Genomic DNA, 14822 nt, shown 5'->3' on the forward strand with positions numbered 1-14822 from the left:
CATTTTTATGATCTCTTTGGGATATAGCCCCGGAAGTGTTATTTCTGGGTCAAAGGGTATGCACATTTTTATAGCTCTTTGGGCATAGTAAGGATATCACTTTGAAAGTTAATTACTGTACCACAGTTTATTTAGCCATTCCTCCAAAAATGGGCATCATTTCCCCCTTCTAGTTATTTTACTATTACCCCCTGAATGGGGCCATTCAGCAAGCATTTATTTTATGGGGTGGGTCAGATTTACTCTTCTATGGCCCCATTCACCATCCTCATAACTTTTTCCATATTAAAGCATCCCTCCTTGGCTACCATATTTAAGTGCCTGTTATATACTATGTACACTGTGCTAAATGCTGGGACAAATATGAAAGAAGAAAGACATTACCTGCCCTCAAGGAGATTACAATCTAATAGGAGAAGACAGCAAATAAAAAGAAGCTTCGAAAGCTGGGGAGGGAAAAGAGACACCAGGAGCTAACCTGCCCAGGGTCGTCTTGTTGTATAGAGTTGAAACTAGGCAGAGCTGCAAATGGGAAGTGGAATGAGTTGGCAGTCCAATTTTTGCCCTCTACAAAGGAAAGCTTTGGGAGGAATTTAGTACTCCATCCTCCAGCCCTCCAGTCAGAGGGGACAGGAAGCTCTCTTTCATTAGACTGTAACCTTGAGGGCAGGGAATATCTTTGTTTTTATATTTACATCCCCATATCTGTCAGAGTACTTGGCACATAGTAATTCTCATTAAATACTCTCATTTACTTATTTATTATGTTGTTAAAGGATTTTGTGATTCATAATAATAATTCTATTTCTGTAATATTTTAAGATTTTCAAAGCACTTTGCCTTATAATATAATTATCAGGAGTATGTTTGTCCCCTTTCTCCCTTTTTTATGTGAAGAAACAGATTTATGGAGGTTGTCACTAGTAGTATCAAATGATTAGTTAAAATTGGAACTCTTATTCAGGTTTCCTGATTCAAAATCCAGCACTTTTTTGACTATACCACAATACGGAAATATTTAGGAAATAACTGCAAAATTTAATTACCCTGGAACATTCTAAGATTTCATTGTCATGCCCGTCTTGCTACTGTGACTAAACTTGCATTTTATTTTAATTTCTCAAATTCTTCCTTTACTTTCTCCTTTCTCTCTCTTTTTATGTTTTCATTAAATAGTTTTTTACTTCTAAATTTTATGTAAATTTTCTTTTCCTTAGGGGCTGCACGACTATTTTGAGAGAACATCTTCCCAGAAGAGGGAACAGAAGGAGAAACATCTTTGCAAAAAAGACCCTGGTATCCCATGAACGAAACAGCAGATCTCGTATTGGGGTGCAACAGTACTCCGGAGCCAGTTACAAGGCTCAGAAAAGGTTTCCAATCTGATGTTTCAGGAAAAGGTCATAATGATAACGATCAAGGAGAAGATCTGGGGCCCCTTTTAGTGGCATCCGTTCCCTGTTCCCACTTCAAAAAAGTAAGTAGGTGACACAGAAGGGTTGCAATTAAAATGATGTAAGGGATCTTAGAAGATGATTATTTCAAAAATGATCATGGTTTTGTTTGTAGAGAGGAAGCCATTGATAACTATAACTTTTTTAGGGTAGGAGGATTTCATTTTAGCCTATTATAAATTGGTTTAGACATTATAATATCTTTTGTAGGTTTTTCCTTTTTGAACACATTTTCAGTTTCTCTTTATAAAAGGGGGAAATTGAAGCTGAACTCATATCATGATGAGCTAGGGCAAATTAGAATGTAAATTGTAAAGGTGGTTGGCTGTAATAGTAAAAATACTTTTTCACAGTAACCAGTCTTCCCCTCTTGCCCTTGTTTTGGTTACAATGTTTATATAGACTTTTTGTAGAAATGCTGGGGATAGTTCTAGCTATCAAACTTGTTTCCTGGCCTTATCTTGGTGTCAGTACAATTTAGAAAGCAGAATTGCTTTGTGAGATTCACTTCTGTCTGCCAAAGGGAAAGAGCAGTTTTAGACAAGCCACAATTAGAGCAAAACAAAAAGTTGTAAATGTGAGAATAGTAGGAGGAATTTAATTTTGTAAATAGTTTATCTGTTTCATTTTATTTATGTTCTTATGCACTCTGATACTATCAAAGCAAAGTATACACTGAAAATGAAGCATAACAAGTAACTGTCCATCTCTGGACTGTTACTATTGGTCATAGAGTAGACTTCATCTTTCTTAGTATCTTGTTGGTTTGGATTTTAAAGACTTTTCTCCCTTTAGAAATTGTGTAAACATTTCAGGGAACTAATGGCATGTTAGACTATAATAACAAGCCAAGAAAGCTGAACTGAAGCCCTAAACTTGTTCTTGGTATCACTTCAGTAGAACGTGTTAGTGGGATGTCTGTTTAAGGCACACAGTGGACAGATAAATCATAGATTTTGAGCTGGAAGGGACCTCAGAGGGCATCCTTATTTTACAGTTATAACAAATCTGAGGTTCTGGAGAGTTAAGTGATTTGTTCTGTGTCACAGAGGTAGTAATCAACAATTCCAGAATTTGAATTACGGTCTTCCAACTCCACATCAGGTACTCTTTCCCCAGGACCACAAGTTATGGAATATCTTAACTGTCTTTAAGTAGTGTGACAAAATAAGGCCTTGAAGTTAATCCTCAGAGGAGGGTTGACAGACATGTAGGGCCTGTTATTTCCTTCTATTCTGGTATGTAGGTTAAGGTCACCCTCAGAAGGATGACCACATAAATACGGGAGCAGGTTGCTAGATGTGAGATAGTTTGGAAAGAAGATGTGTGTGAGTATAACTGTTTCTTTAATGAGTCCTTTGTACTTAGCAAAGTGCCTTTAGCAGTATCATTCTGCATGGTAAAGAGTGATGTTTAACTCTGCATTAATTTTAAATACTTGATATATTTTGTTTGCTTTCTTGAAACCCTGAAAGTTGTTCAGGTAGACCGAGATCTGTGAGAAAATTAAGGAAATATGCCGTTCTTTTATTTTTAATGAAGTTGTGTTAACTGGCAGAGAAAAGTTTTTGCCATTTGGAAGCATTTTTATAAGTATTTCCATTTCAGCACAACTGTGATAGGTCAATATAGATGACTAGAGATTCAGAACTGGAAGAGAACTCAGAGGTCATTAAGTTCCCTGCCCTTAGTTTATAGATGGGCAAATTGAAGGAGGCTCAGAGAAGTGACATGACTTGCCTAGTATCATATAAAGAGTAAGGAGTAGATCTGGAATTTCAACCTGTTTCTGTTGATGCTAAAACTGGTGTCCTTTTCCTTCTGCCTTTTTAGCAAAGCTTCTATGTTGAAATCCATGTTAGTACTAAATTCAAAATGATATTATTAGTATTCATCTATTTGTTGTCTTTCAAGAAACTCAGTGCTTCATGTAAATTATTTCATTTAATCATTAAACATTTACTAAGTGCCTACAAAATATGCCTATGCATTAGCTAAACAGAAGCAAAGTAACTTGCTTTACAGCATGTGTTAGAACAGCTCAGGTTTCTAAACTTACAGGCCAGTGTTCTCTTCTATTAAACTGTAGTAAGTGTTGGTCTTTGCTGTTGTACGTGACTGGTGATTATAATATCATAGCATCGTAAGTGAGAGTCAGTTGATAACAACAAGTCACTCTTAAGTGTTCAGTCACTTAAATCTACCTGGTTTGTAGCATGTAGTAAAATTCCATTCAGCAGACATTTGTCGGGCAGACGCTGTGTGTGTTATCCACTGTGCTATGTTCTTCCTTTAGACTTATGGGTACTTGATGTGTAAATCTTTCTCTTTTTCTTTGTTATCTGTGATCCTTTGACTCATCTGTATTTATCCAGTCTATCTTCCCTACTCTGGCTTCACTCATCTTCTATTTCCAGACCTGAGCCTGTTGTCAGCTACTTTGATTTTTCACCAACTACTACCCTAGAACCCCTTGTTTCCCTGATTTTGCTTTGTTCTTGACCTGCTAATCTTTAACCTATGTAAACTTAACCATTCATTCTCCCCATTCCCTCAGTCTTATTAGAGGAGCCTTTTTGGATAAAATCACAAAATTGGACTATATATAACCACTCCAAATTTATGGTACATAACTTCAGCTGGGTCCTTGTAATCTTTTTACTCTTATTCTTATTGATTCCCTCTCCCAAGTTTCCCACAGTAGATGTTCAAAATCTTTTCTACTCCCTTCAGGTTCCACAAACTACCTCCAGCTTTCATCCTTTACTTTTTACTGCCTGACCATCTTGGTTGTTTTTCCCCTTTATTCTCTGGCAATTCCTTCCCATTAATTACTTTCTCTTCTGTTTGGCTCAATGACTTCACATTCTGCTGCTTCTGTTGCCTTTCTGATTAATCCTTCTCTGTCCCCTCTACTGGCTTCTTATCTTCCCAACCCATTCAGGCCCACTGCATCCTGGGCCATTGCCCAGTTGTTGACTTTTGTCTTGCCACTGGACTTCAATGACCCTGATAGAGAGTGAGGCCAACCGCTTGTACAGTTCTGGCATACTTAAATCCAATTTAAGTCAAAAGATATCACCCTTACAATTTTTACCTACCTCAGAGAACCCTCAGGTGATGGACAAGTGATGAAGCAGCAGGTATGGATACACTGGAAGTTGTAGTTACAATCCTGCACACAGGCAGCCCAGAATATAGGGTTGTTTTCTCACTGGACTGAAGCAGCAGTGGGATTCAGCAACCCCCTGGGTGTCTGAGCAGCCTTGTGTAAAAACTGTACTGTTCCCTTTTTGGTGTGAGGAAGGGGCTAGAAAATATGCCCTAAAAATTATCTGCTTCACCTAACCCAACCGTGTCTGCTTACCATGGCAGATGGGGATCCTACCCTGCAGCAGAAGCAGAAAAAAAGTACAAAAACTTTTCCAAGAATAATTCTACTATTCAACATTGGTATGTGGAATGTATGCATGCTTATGGACAACAGAAAATTCAGTAGACCTGAAAGGTGAACAGCTCTTGTTGCAAGAGAACTCAGCAGGTATCGCATCCAGATAGCAGCCCTGAGTGAAAAACAAGGCTGGCAAGTGAAGGCCAAGTTACCGAAGTTGCAGCTGGATACACCTTTTTCTGGAGTGGTGAAGGGAAGCTCTGTGAAGCTGGTGTAGGTTTTGCAATCAAAACTAATTTAGTCAGTAAGCTTGTATGCCTTCCAAAAGGAGTAAATGAAAGGCTTATGACAATGTGATTGCTGCTTGCAAGAAAGTACCACACCATCATCATCAGTATGTATGCTTCCACCGTGGTGAATCCTCCTGAGGTCAAGGAAAAATTTTATGAAGACCTGGAGACTTTCATCATCAATGTACTGAAAGAGGACAAGCTTATAATTCTGGGTGGCTTTAATGCAAGAGTAGTCACAGACTACCAGACAAGTGGCAGGGAGCCTTTGGGAGGAATGGAATTGGAAACAGCAACACCAAAGTCACTTACTACTGAAGACCTGTACATCTCATGACCTTCTCATCACCAACACTGTCTTTCATTTACCTGAACACAATAAAACTTTGTGGATGCAGCCTCACAGCAAACATTGGCATTTAATATTGGCATAACCATGTCATTATAAAGAGAAAAGACAGACAGGATGTGAGAGTTATGAAGACTGTGTGTGGCACGGAGTGCTGGACAGATCACGATCATAGACTTAACCTCTCCAAGCTGGATAATATAATATAGCTGGATTAGTTTAAAAACCAGTTGTAAACCATTGGTTTCTAGATCCTTAGAAGCAAGGAAATCATGAAGATGTAAAATTTGCCTTCAGCATCTTTCAGCCTTTCTTTGCTTATCCTTCAGCCTCTGTCTTTTCATGTAGATGAAATTTTTACAGCTAGAAGGGACCTTAGAAGTCATGTAATGCAGATGTGTCAAAAAGGTGGCGGGGCATGTAGCAGATATCACTCCTAATTGAGGAGGAGCCAGATTAAAATTTAATAGGGAGATATTTAACAAAATAAACAAAAATACAATAAAACATAGATAACATTACATTTTAAAACTGAGTCAATATGTAGCCACAGTGATCCTTATGGAAAAGTTGTTTGACACTACCGATCTAAGTAAAGCATGCTCCTTTCTCCCACTCCCTTGTATTATAGATGAGGAAACATGAAAAGCTGTACCTCATTCACGTTTTTGGTGGTTCCTGCTGTTCCTCATTATCTCTGCCTCAGTGTCTTCATATTGTCCCCTTCATTGTGTCCTATGATAGCATTCCTATATTTTAGGGTGGAGGGACCCAGAGTAGGACAAGTCACGTCTCCCTTGTCTCATGTCCCTTCCATTTATAATTCTCATTCCCTTAGGCCAGATTTCAGGATCCTAAGAGAAAAGGTAATTAAGCAGATTTATAGTAGGACTGACAAATCCCTTAACTCTTCTAACATTATTCCTGTTTTTAAAAGAGAAGGCCTATTAACCTAGCTATTTAATTGGTTCTCTGACAAAGTGACATGAATAATTTGAAGCTGAGTGGTATTTGTTAGGGTTGCCACCAATGGATATGTTGGACCTGTCTTGGAGTCTGCCTCTTCTCTGGTTTTGGTTCATGTCTGGTGGAATGGATCACTGAGAGGCCGAGGGTACAGATAAATAACTCCTTTAATAAAATATATGTCTAACAACCCCCTGATGAAAGCTGACCACAGGAAGGGAAAGGCAGATAATAATAGTCAGTATAGAAGTTCTCAAGGGTCTTAGAAATGCTTCCTGCTAAATCCCACAACTGTTGTTATATCTTCCTTGTCCAAAGGGCCCCATACCTGAGTCCCAGATCAATTTACCTTGGGCAAAGTTAACTCAGGAATCCCCAGATTTGCTCCAGAGTTGTGGCTTACGACAGCCCAAGTTGATGATGTAAAAATGTGAGAATTAAACTTGAGCTACCCTAACTCCACTAACATCCTGTCCTACAACAGTCTCCAATGTCAGTTCTGCCAGGTAGAGGAATTTGTAAATGGTTTTGTGGGGTTTTCTGGTTAGCAACTGCCAATTTACTGATTAATTAAATCGTTTTTAGAACGTTGTAGCCTAACTGAAAAAGAAATAGGAGAGTATACCTCTTTCCCTTCTTTGCAGAGGTGGGGGAACTCTGACTATGGAGGAACCCTGACTATACTATTGAACTTGATTGATTGCTGAACTGCTTTTTTTCCCTGTTTATCACTTATAGGTGAGACAGTGGGGAGGGAAAAATTGTGTGTGTATGCGTGCATGTATGTGTACATATACACACACACACACACACACACACACACACACACGCACTTCTTAAATAGAAGTGTGTGGTTTAGAATCTAAGTATATTTCTTGGTTTCCGATAAATGATTTTGTGACACAGTTTTGGTAGATTGATGCATCTCTAGAATCATACAGATTTGTGAACTATATGCTATAAGATGTTACCTTTTGTAACTTATTTTTTTGCCTTCTAGTGAGGTTTGAGTTAAGTGACTTTGCCCAGAGTCAATAGATAGTAAAATATTTTAGGCAGGATTCAAATGTAAATCTTTCCATCCCCTAATCTAGTACTCCATCACTGATGTCACTTTTGATGTCTTTGGTTTTCAGGGTAGTAAGATTCTGCTTCTTATACTTGCTAGCTGTGTAACTGAGCAATCATTTACAATCAATCTACAGTCAATCAGAAAGCATATTTTAAACACTAATTATGTGCTCACACACTTTGATAAGTATGAGGGATTCAAAGAAAAAGAAAAAAATAGCCCCTGTCCTCAAGGAACTTAACATTTTAATGAGACATGTATATATGTACATGCCTGTGTATATGCGTGTGTGTGTGTGTGTGTGTGTGTGTGTGTATGTGTGTATATATGAAATATATTAAAGTTTCTCTTCTAAGGTTAACTTCCATCCACTCTGCATTTATATGTAATTTTCCCTCTTTTTATAATGTAAGCTACTTCAGGTCAGGGATGGTTTTTGCTTTTTCTTTGCATTCCTAACATTTAGCACATAATTTAGTACATATATATGTGCATATGCATAGAGAGAGAGACACACACATACATATATGTACATTTCTGAATGATTCGTGCATAAATATAAAGTATCCTTAAAGGGAAGGTACTTCAGGGCAGGTAGGATGGGACAGAAGAGGAAGGAGAAAGGCCTCCTATAGAAGGTGGCATTTGATTTGAATCTTGAAAATAGAAAAGGATTTTAAAGTGAGGTGCAGGTGAGGAGGGAGGGAATTCCTGATTTGGGGAACAGACTGCAAAGTTATGGAGGCAAGAGATGGAGTGTTGTTTATGGGAAACAATAGCAAGTAGACTGATTTGGCTGGGAGTGTGTGGAGGGGAATAATATGTTTAGAGACTTGAAAAGGGTTGTGTGAAGTGCTTTAAATACCAGAGGGCTTTATATTTGATTGTAGAGGGAATTAGGGTTTATTGAGTAGGAGGGTGACATGGTCAGACCTACAGCGAAAAATATTGCTTTGGCAGCTCTATGGAGGAGGGAATATAAAGAAACTTGTGACAAAGATATTAATTAGTATAATGTAGACCAGTGTCTAGTTCAGTCAGTCAACAAGTGTTCAATAAGCATTTACTGTGAGTCAGCCACTGTTAAGCTCTGTATATATAAACAGGCAAAATCATGGTCTCAGACCAAGGAGCTCACATTCTAAAGGGAGAAATAACATGCAGAAAACTATGTATGTACAAGTTATATGCTGTGTAAAGGGAAAGTAATATTGGGGGAGGGGAACCAGTTAAGGCCTCCATCAGAAGGTGACATTTGAGTTGAATCTTGGAGGAAGCTGGGAAGCTGAGATGAGGGAGGAAGAGCATTCCAGGCAAGGGAGACAACCAGTGTAAAGGTACAAAGATAGGAGATGGAATGTTGGTGTGTCAGGAGCAGTGAATAGGCCAATGTAGCTGGTTTGTAGAGTTTGTGAAGACAGGTAAAGTTTAAAAAGATTAGGAAGGTTAGAAGAAACCAAACTGTGAAGGGCTTTAAATGCCAAACAGGATTTTGCATTTGATTTTTGAGGAGTAGGGAGCCATTGGAGTTTACTGGGGGAAGGAGGTGGTAATATCAGACCCTGGCTTTAGGTAAATCATTTTGGCAACTGCATGGAAGTTGGATTCGAGTGGGGAAGATATTATCCAGGAGAGAGATGAGAAGTATCTGAACAGGGGTGACAGCTGTGTGAGTGGAGAAAAGGGAACTAGACAAGAATTATTAAAGATGACATTGTGACTTTGAGTCTGGGTAACTGGGAAGATTGGTGATATGTTCAACAGTAATTGGAAAGTTGAGAAAAGTGAGTGATTTTTTTGGTGGGGAAAGTAATGAGTTCTGTTTTGAAGTTGGTGAGTTTGAGATGCCTTCTGGTCTGTACCTGAGATTTCCCAAAGCCTTTGGAATTCTGCTCTCTACATAGTCTCTACATTGGCTCCATTAGACAACACCCTCTGCAGCCACTGTTTCACTGATTCATCAGGCTGTTATTTGAACTTCTTCACCCATCCCAGCTTTTTGCTGATGAAGGGTTGCCTATCCACAGCTTCGGGAAATCACCCTTCTTCTAGGCCCAGTGATAGGAAAAGTCTGGGGCTTAAAAAAAACTCCTTGATGGGAGTTACCAAGTCACTTCTTTACATCTGCTGTCGTACTCTCTTGACTAATGGCTCTGATCTCAATGGGATACAGGCAGGGGTGTGTGCAGAAATGTTTAAAAACAAGATTCCCTTCTACCCCCCCAAATGTATGTTGTATACACTTCTAGGTGATGCAGTGGATAGAGTACTAGACCTGGCACCAGGAAAATTATCTTCCTGAGTTTAAATTTGGCTTCATTTACTAGCTCTGTGACCCTGGGTAAGTCACTTAACCCTGTTTGCCTCAGTTTCCTCATATGTAAGAAGAGCTGGAGAAGGAAATGACAAACCACTTAAGTCTCATTGCCAAGAAAACCCCAAATGGGATCAGGAAGAATCAAATACGACTAAAAAATGAACAACAACAATACACTTTTAAGTGTACTCTGCATCATTTTCTCCATCACCTCAAGTCTAGAGTAAACAACTGACAAAACAATAAAGTAAGCCCTGATTTTCTGATTTCTGAGTTGTAAATATTCACCCTGCAAAGGTGGGGTGGAGTTTGGGGGTGGGGAGGCAAGGTTATGAAGGGCTTTACAGGCCAAACAGAAGATTTTTGTATTTGGTCCTAGAAGTGATAGGGAGCCACTGGAGTTTATTAAGTAATGAGGTGACATGGTCAGATGTGAGCTTTAGGACAGTCACTGGTAACTGAATAGAAAATGGATTGGAGTGGGTAGAAACTTGAGGCAGGTTATTGCAGTTGTCTAATCCTGAGTTGATGAGAGTCACCGGGGTAGTGGCAATATCAAAGGAGAAAAGGGGGCCTGTTTAAGAAATGTTACACAAGTGAAATCCATAGGCCTTGTCAACAGCTTGGTTAAGGGGTGGGTGGGTGGGATTGAGAGAGAGATCCAAGAGAACTAAAGAGATCACCAAGTAGTATAGAGGAAAAAGAGAAGAGGGCCCAGGACACAGTCTTGTGGGGCACCTAAGGTTAGATGCTGTGACCTGGATGAGGATCCTGCAGAAGAGACAAAGAAAGAGTACTATTCTGAAGACCTAAAGAGAAGGGAATATCGAGAGAAGAGGATGATCAGCAGTCAGAGGCTAGTGAGAGGTGAAAAAAAAAAAGGCAATTGAGAGATCATGGAGAGAGGCTTCCAGTGGGATGATGAGGTCAGAAGCGGGGTTAAGAAGAGAGGAAGTGGAGACACCTATTGTAGATGGCTTCTTAAGAGTTTAGCTGCAAAGGACAGAAGAGATACAGGATCATAGCGGGGACAGAAAGATCAAGTGAGAATGTTTTCAGGATAGGGGAGACATGGACATGTTTATAGGCAGTAGGGAAGGATCCGGTAGACAGGGAGAGATTGAAAATAAGTGAGAGAATGGGGTTGACAGGGAGCAATCTGTTGAAGGAGATGAGATAGGATTGCTTGTGCAGGTAGAGGGATTAACCTTGTTAAGGAGTAAGACTACTTTTTTATGTCAGATAGGGGTGAAGGAAGAGGAAGTGGCAGAAGGCATCTGAGTGATATAAAATGAAAAGGGAAGAAGAGGGAGCTCATGGTAAATGATCTGAAGTTTTTTCTGTAAAATTTGAGGCCAGGGTCTCAACTAAGAGAGTAGTTGAAAGGTGAGTCATAGGAGGTTTGAAGAAGGAAGACAAGGTTTTGAAGTCACCGTAGAGGGTGGGATAGTGAGTTGATAAGAGAGCTATCAATCACGTAGCTGCCTATAAGCAGTGAGGGCCCCCTTGAGGTTATGTAATATAAATGTGTGGTGAACCCAGTTAGGTTGGTTGCATGATTTTTTTCTATTTTCATTCATCATCACATGTAGGAGTGAAGGGTATGAAACTGCAGCTCAGCAGCTTAGGCCAGAGAGGTAGATTTGAGGATTGTCAGCATAGAGATGGTAATTAAATCCATGGGGGCTGATGAGGTGCTGAGTGAAGTAGTTATGAGTTTTGAGTCAGTTTGTGAGGTAGTTCCCAGATTATTTTTATTGTTATTATTATTATTATTTTGGTTTAGTTGTTTCAGTCATGTCTGACTCTTCATGACCCCATCTGGAATTTTCTTGGCAAAGATACTGAAGGAGTTTGCCATTTCCTTCTCCAGCTCATTTTACAGATGAGGAAATTGAGGCAAACAGAATTAAGTGACTTGCCCAGGGTCACATAGTTAGTGTCTGCTGCGGGAAGAAAAGCCTTCCCAGGGGGCAGCAAGGTGGCACAGTGGATAGAGCACTGGCCCTGGATTCAGGAGGACCTGAGTTCAAATGCAGCCTCAGACATGTAACACTCACTAGCTGTGTGACTCTGGGCAAGTCACTTAGACCCAATTGCATCACCAGAAAAAAAAAAAAAGCCTTTCTGACTCCAGACCCAGCACTCTATCCTCTCCACCACCTAGCTGCCCCAGGTTCCCAGCTGTTGGGGACCTTTCTCTTGCTATAATTTTAGGTACTGTTTTGGATTTGTCTCCAGCTGGGGCTCTATTGTGGACTGTTGGGATGTTGGCTTCAGGCCTCTTTAAAAAGTGTAGGGTGAACTTGTTCTCCCTGTCTCACTGTGCGCTATACCAGTGCAATGTCTACTGGTTCTGTCTTGCTGTTGCTCCAAAAGTTCAGGACTCAGTTCTTGCTAGTTTTAGGCCACATCTGGTAGGGCTTGCTTTCTCCTTTTCCTTGTTTCTACCCAGAAAGCTTGTAGGCTTCTGTATACTTCATTAACAGTTCTCAACTGGCCATTGCGTGGATCAAATTTCCCAGGTTTTTTTTTCCTTTACAATACTATATAGTTCTGTAAGTTGTTCTGCTTACTTCATTGTGCATCCTTCCTTTCCTTCCTTCCTTCTTTTCCTGCCTTCCTTCCTTTCCTTCCTTCCCTTCATTACCCGTTTCTTTCTTCCTTTCTTTCCTTCTTGTTTGCAACATGACTAACGTGGAGATGTTTTGCATGACTTTGCATGTGTCATCAGTAATCATTGCTTGTCTTCTCAAGGTAGGGAGGGTGGGAAGAAAGAAGAGAATTTGGAATTCAAAAATCTTTTAAAAAATGAATGTTTAAAAATGTAATTGGGAAATATTTAATGAAATAAATAAAAATTATTTAAAAAAATTAGCAAGAACAAAAAACAAGGCCCTTCATAACTTTGTACCGCCCTCCCTATCTTTCCAATCTTCTTTACACCTTGCTCTTTGCCATGGAGTCTTTGGTACAGTGATACTGGTCTTCTCAGATATTGGTCTCTAAGCACAAGTCACTCTGTCTTTCAGCTCCAGACATTTTTTCTGTTGTCTCCTATACCTGGAATGCCTTCTTTCCTTCATCTCTGCTTTTTGGCTTCCTTCAAGTCCCAAATGAAATTCCGTTTTCAATAGGAAGGCTTTCCTAATTCCTCTTACTTCTATTACTTTCTCTCTGTTAATTATTTCCTATTTATCCTGTATATAACTTGTTTGTACATATTTGTTTTGAAATTCTCTCCCCCATGTTAGATTGTGAGCTCCTTGAGGGAAGAGACTGTCTTTTGCACCTTTTTGTATCCCAGTGGTTAGGATACTGACTGGCACATAGAGTAAGCATTTAATAAATGTCTATTGATTAATTGCTTGAAATAGATTATGTGGAGACAGTCCTTGAAATAATAGAGAGTTTATTGAAAAGAGGAAAGTAGGAACATCCAGAGTATATGCATATAGTTTGTGAGAGGCTACAAAGAGAAATCAGCAAGAGCACTTTTTATGTAGTTACCTAAAAATAATTCATGCCTAATAAAACTGTTTTCCAGACCTTATTCAATATAGCAGCTTTTCAGAATTGTCATCCCATTATTTCTCTATTGGTAAGTTTATCATGATCTGGGTTCATTGCTAACGTTAGTATAACATTGGCAGAACAATCTGTTGAGGTTTGGTTCAAGTACATACATGTGTTCTTGGCAAAAGCTAAGGAATTATAGAAACCCACTCACTAACACCATGCTTTGTTACAATTTTCTCAAAGCATATTATGTTACAGTTTAACCCTCACTTATTTCCTTACGGGAATATTCTGGGTTCGGTAATAGTGTGAGGAGCCACTGAAGAAAAATGTATATTCTTTCATAAATTCTCTATATTCTAGATTCATGGTGGATAGTTATTTCTCTGCTATGGACTTGTATACTCCCATTACTGTTATTCCTTAATATACACTCTAGAAATTTTCTATTACAACAACTCTAAGGACATTTACTTACATTATGGCAAACTGTACATTCTTTTACTCAAGAAGACCTGTTTTTTTTTCTCCCTTATCTTCCAATACCAAGATTCTAATAAACTACATACTTACAAATTTACTTCATTTTTCTGTTGGGTTAGAACTTGTCTGTAACTTTGTTTTGATAGTAGACATCTGTTATTAACTCATAAGGATAATATATTGATTTTTCTATTATAGTTTTGTTTTCAGTCTCTGTTACTGACTGAGTAAACCATATGGGGCATTTTTCTAATTGCTTTTTAGAAGTCTGAGGAGCATGAGTGCAATAATGGACCATCTCAGGAAGATGAGGGGTTTATGGGCATGTCCCCCCTCTTACAGCTCACCATGCCATGGAAAGAATGGAGGAATTTGTCTGTAAGGTAAGATAGAAATTTCTTGCTATTTCTGTGATTTTTGATATTTTAAATCAAGAACTAATAAATACCTCAACTTTTATATTTATTTACCTTAGTGTAATTTTTAACTTTTATGGAGTGGGGAAATTTTGCAAGCCATTTCAGAGTACAACATATGCGTTTGCCTCTAGCACATTTATTAAAAGTTGGGTCAAAGTTGTTTTGACTTGGAAATAACTTTTTCCATTATATGTTCCTATGTCCTACCTAGCATGCAGGTGAAATAAAGCTAAACATTTTGGGAATGGTTGGTAATATCTAAACTCAAAGAGCTTTAAAATGCCCAAGCAAGAGCCTCTTTAGATTCTGTTCTGTCAGAGGACTTGGGTACGGAAGCAGTTTTTCTCCTCTTCCTAGAACTCCTGCTATTGTTTGGATAGAATTTTCCATCTGTTTTTATGCCCAGCTGGTGTGTTCAATTCAGTTGCTAGCAGAAGCCGTCACTTCCAAACTAACCTAATTACCATTTTCTTCAAGATTGTTGGCTCTAAAGCTTTTTGTTTCCATTATTGTTCTTTTGATTCTTCATCAGATCTTCTTTTGGAGAATATTTCTTCATAAC

General features: G+C 38.9%; 1 protein-coding gene across 1 annotated transcript in view; it reads left to right on the forward strand.

Moving 5' to 3' along the window:
- Positions 1 to 14822, forward strand: part of ADIPOR2 (adiponectin receptor 2) — a 101778-nt gene that overhangs the window by 50805 nt on the left and 36151 nt on the right. Inside the window, 3 exon segments of the mRNA XM_078156101.1 lie at positions 1218 to 1477; positions 14106 to 14181; positions 14184 to 14224. Of these exon segments, the coding sequence (XP_078012227.1) occupies positions 1304 to 1477; positions 14106 to 14181; positions 14184 to 14224 (291 nt within the window). The 5' untranslated portion in view covers positions 1218 to 1303.

Source organism: Phascolarctos cinereus, unplaced genomic scaffold (assembly GCF_003287225.1).
Source record: "Phascolarctos cinereus isolate Bilbo 61053 unplaced genomic scaffold, phaCin_HiC Scaffold_1;HRSCAF=81, whole genome shotgun sequence".
Lineage (NCBI taxonomy): Eukaryota > Metazoa > Chordata > Mammalia > Diprotodontia > Phascolarctidae > Phascolarctos > Phascolarctos cinereus.